General features: G+C 43.1%; 1 protein-coding gene across 1 annotated transcript; it reads right to left on the reverse strand.

The window, feature by feature from the left end:
* Window positions 1–242: 242 nt before the first annotated feature.
* Window positions 243–4,076, reverse strand: LOC310944716 (zona pellucida-like domain-containing protein 1; the record flags this gene model as incomplete). The annotated part of the gene is made up of 10 exons (XM_083910524.1): window positions 243–367; window positions 462–482; window positions 1,489–1,609; window positions 1,708–1,873; window positions 1,957–2,037; window positions 2,155–2,252; window positions 2,539–2,611; window positions 2,944–3,128; window positions 3,219–3,436; window positions 3,878–4,076. The coding sequence occupies 10 exons, from the start codon at window positions 4,074–4,076 to the stop codon at window positions 243–245; spliced, it is 1,287 nt and encodes a 428-aa protein (XP_083766650.1).
* Window positions 4,077–6,084: the final 2,008 nt, after the last annotated feature.

Here is a 6,084-nt window from a genome sequence, read left to right on the forward strand (position 1 = left end):
TTTGACTGACTTTTTCTACCCTCTCTAGAAATCAGAAATGCAGAAGCACTTTAACTTATTATATGATGCAGCATTCTACTAAAACAAAGCATCTCTTTGTTCAGAGGTTCATGCGCGCCGCTCTTAAATATAGACGATTCTACTCAGTACATTTCTAATAAAACAGCAGCCCCACGTTCTGTGAATGCTCCTTTATCTGTGATGTGATGCCCGGGGATTAGTTTCTTAGTTCTTTCCGTTTATTAGTGTCTGAGCCGCCTGTAGAAGACGACAGCCGCACCCACAGCCGCGACCACCACCACCGCGAGGATGCCTACCGCCACTCCGAGTCCCACCGTGGAGCCTGAGCTGGAGTGGGCACTGGACACTGGTGACAAATACAAACATGGCATTTTTAATGTACTTTTTAACTGAGGAACAAACAACATTTAATTATTTCGGTACATTAATAAATAACTTACCTTCATTCATCGGTATCAGTGCTGGAAGAAAAAGGAAAATAGCTTTTATTAAGTGGACCTTTAGTCGTCTAACCCTAACACTTGTAAACTAATCATTATACTGATGGTTAACTAATTAGTAATTAACAAACTCTTCTGGTTACTAAGGCCAGTGTCCATGAGCGGAAAGGGTGCATGAACAGGGAATGATGATTAAAAGTTAATGATTAATTAATAATCACTTCATCATTAAGAGTGTTACCCAGAGTTGCACTCATAGCTTCGGAGGCAATGATGCTGCGAGTCACGATGAAGAAAAATCCAGTGACGGATGTTATTCTGCAGATCGTTTACATTTAAAGATGTAAATACTTGCTTTTGCAGACGGTGTATTTCCTCGTTGCTGCATTATTACCACTACTTCTACTGTATTTCATATTTAAGCTGTGGTCGGCAGAGAATGCGACTGAATTTTATGATTTGAGACCTTGTTGTGAGACACCGAAGTGATATTTTTCTTTGTGCTTTACGCGGACTTTCAGTGTCCGAATGTGGAGAGTTTGCGGTTTTGATGGAAGGTCCGTTCGTGGGTTAAATGGGAAATTGCAACTCGGATGCTTATCTTCTTCACTAAAGTGCTGCCTTTTTATTGTGTTATGGCACTTTTCCATCATACAGCTCTAGCTCTACTAGTATCGACTCGGGCATGTCGTTTTCCACTATGGTGCCTCCTCCGCGGGGTCAAAACTGCTGCGACTGAATCATTAGAATTAATTAGTCAGCACCTCCATGATTCGGCTCACGATCGCCGGCTTTCGGCAGTGCTGTCGCTAAATAGTGAGATTTTAGACATTTCCTAGCTAAATGTCGGAGATTAACGAGATTAAGTGTAACCGATCTGCAGTTTGGCATTGTTCGGTTTGACTCCTGTGTCGGACGGCTCGCTCGTGACTCTTCCAGTTGATGTCGCATTTTAGTATCGGCTCAGCTCGCTTGGACCCTCGTCAGAGCAGGTGTACACAAAAGTACCAGGTAAAAAACAACTTACGGTCCTCATTTTTGGTGACAATGGGGAAGTTCGAGGATAAGGTGGTCGCCTCTGAAACATCACTGGCAGAAACGTCACTGGCAGAAACGTCCCTTCTCCTCCTTTCGCTAGCAGCACATTTCTGTAAATGAGGGAGAAAAAAACAGATGCAACTACTAACAAACAAAGTTCCCACAAAAACTATTTTTTTTTTTTTTCAATTAGTGAACCTCCACTCACAAAAACATCGCAGCTGGTGATCGAGCAGAGTCGTGTGATACAGTGGATGTAATAAGTGGACACCGTCTCGTTCTGCTGCTCGATGAACCTGAAGGCCTTGAAGGAGAAGCGCGAACTGTGACTGTCGCCGTTCTCAATCATTGAGGTCATGCGGTCCTGATTGCACCTGTTTGATATCAAGGAAATCGAGTTGAACCAACGAGGCAGGGGTGGCCCGTTGCCTTTAGAATCTGCGTCTATGAGACTTACGAGACAAAGAAGTTGAAGATTGAGGAGTTTGCTGGGTAAGGAGAGACAGAAGCGTAGCATTGGTCCAGGTGGACGTTGTACCTGGTGGGAGAAGGAAGAATGGTGAGGTTGAGAGACTTTTACACTGAAGACCACTCACTTCATGTCCCTGGAGTGCTAACATCTGAGAATCCACAGATCTAAGAAGTCTGCACTTACTGAGCAGTCAGGTTGGACGCTTTAACTTCTACGAAAATCTCCGTCCTTAGGTCTAATCCATTGCTTGGTATGACGAGAGGATTTAGGTAGTCGAAGTCCTGTCAACAAACATGCAGAGTTGGTCATGATGGTGTTTTTGCACATTATGAAGTCGTATAGAGCTGAGAACAGTTACAGTTCTAAGCTGTTAAATCTAGACATTGCCATTGAGATTTTTCTGACTGGACGTGGACTTTTCAGCATCATTTCCTTGAATGTTCATAGTTTTCTCCCAGTGTTTTCCAGCTTGTTATCTGTCCCAACCCTGCACCCAGTTAATCTAACACCACATATATCTTAAGGACACAACATTTGTGTCAGGACCAGCCCCTCATTTCAACTTACACTGTAGAGTTTCATGTCCAAGGTGCTGATGAAGCTGCCATTCTTGCCCGTCAATGCAATAGAAGATGATGACCTTCATGGGATGTGAGACAAAATGAGGGTGTGTGAGTCTGACTGCATCTCATGTACACCAGTAAATAACTTTAGCTTCACTTGCAGTGTGAAAATGTCATCGTTTTGAGAGAAACTGTGATCGCGACAGTTACGTATCGCTGAGTCCGTGAATTCATTTCCTTTTAACCCGTGCTCACAGACGGAAAAGGGCATCTATGCTTTTGTCTGAGTGAAATGCCACACCATTCGATAAAATATGAGAGCGTGACATTCATCCGATTGTCTCAACAAACCCATGTACAGTTATGGACAGGGAACATCTCTACAAACAGAAGAAGAGCGAGATCTTACACGTCCACCTGGGTGTTGTTGACGAAATACTCCAGAGGGTAAGCACAGGAATAGTAATACTTGAGCTCAGCATTGTAGGTGACCATTCCCGTGGTTGGATCGAAAGACAGCACGAGACCACTGACATTAACCGTCTGCATGTTGGAGATGTCAGACAAGATCCCTGTTCCAGGTGCACTGGTGGTCTGGAGGCAAACGCATAACGCAGAGTCAAACAGAGAGAAAGAGAGACGGTGTTTTTAAAGAATTTCAGTCCTCTTCCAACTTCTACTAACCCAGAACTTGCTGCCGCAAGCGTTGGTCTTGTTGAGTGCGAAGCTGAACCTGACAACAGGCGGGGAGGCTGACTCATCCAGCGTTCCCTTACACTCTGGCTTGTCCACATTGTTGAGAAAGAGCAGGGATTCGTTGTAGCCAGTGTAGATAACGGGGCAGACGATGATAGCCAGGCTAATCGAGGATGTCCCACATATAACTGAAATGTCATCGTACACTAAGAGAAAGAGAGAGAGAGAGAGAGGGAGATGCACATTACCAAGCTTTCTAAACAAACTGTCACATGGACTCTTACTCGGCCGCAAACCTAATTTCACGTCTGTCAGGAGACAGAAAATCCTGGAAGCAAAAAGGTGCCGTTTTGATACCAACAGTGAAAGCTCTAAATGTAATCATGTATTTTGAAAAGCACGTATTTTGACATCCGATAAGAAGAGAACAAACACAGCTACATACTGTACCTGGACGTCGAAAATTACTTGTGCATAATAACGTTTGACTTTTTGCCACCATGGACACCAAGACGAGAAAACCGAGAAGTTTCATTTTAGCCTTTCTTTTTGTGGACATTCCTGCAACAGAAACATTTAAATATGCTTTAAACTAAGCACACACATCTTTAATGACTCTTTAAAAAACAACAACAACAAAAAAGCACCCACCTTTGTGTCACTGCTGATGTCCCCCTTCTCCTGCTTGTCTCCAGCGTGGGACAATGTGTGGAGCTGGAGATTCTTAAATACAGCTGTGGCTCTGTCACGTGATTGGACAGAAACAAGGTCAGTGTCGTTTGGTGTATCCACCTTAACTTTATTGAATGGGAGCCTGTCTTTTGTACGGGGGCTTCCATGGACCATACCTTAAGGTACAATGTCCATGGACGTCACTGTACTAAAGCATTAATGAAACCCTACACAGCAAGACTCATTATGAGCGACCGCAAACAAAGGCCGTGCTCCTTTTCTTCAAAATATAGATTCCCTTAGAATGCTAACATGAGACTTTATGAAGTAAGTGTTAAATCCCTGGAGATCACACCTAATACTTTGATGCCCTTTTCTTTGGTGAGAGTTCTTGCATTCATAATAAAAGCAATATCCTTTAGCGTGACCCAGAGATGATCCTCCGACGTTATCCCAGTGTCCTGAAGAATATTGCGCAGAGCAGCTGTGTTTAGATTTATCTTCTGGAGGTCTATGTTGTGCTTCATCAGGGACACAATGCAGCCTGTGATTTAAAATGCTTCCTCTTGCTTCATGCCACTGTGTGTGTTTTTTTTTTTAACGCAGCTGTGATGGATGCACCGACACTGTCGCAAAAAAAATAACCCCAGATTATGTCTGTTTTTGACACATTTTGTGACGTAAATGAAATCCTCCACACAGGGAGGAGAGGTGTGTGACAAAGTGAGATTTCGACGTGATGCGCGTGCCACAAGCTCAGAGTCAGATCACATCTGATTGATCCGTGCTGCGAGCAACACAGATCGACTACATTCTCTTTCTGCAAAAAGGAACAAATCCTGAGAAGAAGAACCACTTTAAATGGCTGCATCACTGAAGAGAGTTTCAAACTCTGCAGGACTGTTAGGATTTTCTTTCATAATAATAAAAAAAAAAAAAGAGTTGCTGATGTGACCGAAAGATAAGTTTACTCTTCAGAACGCTGTCTACCCAAACCAGAAAACAGCAGTTCAAAGACGAGTGCAGTGTCTGGAATTTGATTTAAACTGCTTTTTTTTCACTGAATAACTTCTGAGCTAAGTTATGAGTAACATTAAGGACAGACTGGAGGTGGTGGGAGGAACTATGGCGTCTGTGTTGTGTCTCGAAAGCGCAGCACTGTATACAAATCTATCAAAACCGTAGACATACGCTCCCAAAGGTGAAGCCAAAACATCCGTATCTCTGTATCTGGATGCAGAATCTGTCAAATCTGACAAAACAAAGTCAAACACAGAAACGCAGAATATATTTTTCAGTGCACACAGTCATGATATAGTGACATCACATCACAGCCGATTGTTACAAAAATACATTTGGTGCAGTTTCTAGGTATTTGTTTTTCGTACATATGGAGCATTTTACTCTTATTAAACCTTGTATGAGGTCATCATTAAAGCCCTATCCCTTACCCTAAAATTGTGACATGATTATGATATGTGAGGTCCTACTGAACGTCTAGGTTTTTTTTTTTAGCTGTAGGATCCACTTGTGAAACTTCTGGTCACCACTTTTTTTTTAACCTTATTCAAGGAAGTCCTGGCCAAGACGGGCAGCAGCAAATACGATAAAAACCCTCAACAGTTACAAATGTACGCAGTTAAAACACGGGCAGAAAACAAATTGTAGTATTCGTAGTAGGAATGGTTGGGGCCAGTTATGTTGGTACTATTCCTAATGGAATCACACCAAAATATGTACCATACCGTACTAAACACGTCTTATTCAGCCATCTTACTTTACTAGCGCTATGTGCTTCCGCCTCGCCTACATCATGACGTCATGACGTAAAATGCGTGGAGCTGATAGACTTAATCAGCCTTGTGTGGAGTCATTTAGCAGTGGTTCGATTTGTACGATAAAAACACAGTTATCTGTATTTTCTTTGGTTCTTACTTGCCTGTTAACGCCTGCTAACGTGTGTTTTTTTTTTTAAGTCAAACCACGTCCTTTTGCTCGCGAACATAAAATGCAAAATCCTCCAACATCGACGGGATCTAAACGTCGTGCAACAGCTGCAGCTTGCTCGCTCTCAGTCTGCAGGTGTCAGGATTAGCGGGCCCCCGACAAACAGAGAAAGCAGAGGACGGAGTCGCTGATTGGAGGCCGCCAGTCGTTCATATGCAGATCACTTGTGGTTTGC

The sequence above is a fragment of the Microchirus variegatus genome (assembly GCF_963457635.1).
Source record: "Microchirus variegatus genome assembly, chromosome: 2".
Lineage (NCBI taxonomy): Eukaryota > Metazoa > Chordata > Actinopteri > Pleuronectiformes > Soleidae > Microchirus > Microchirus variegatus.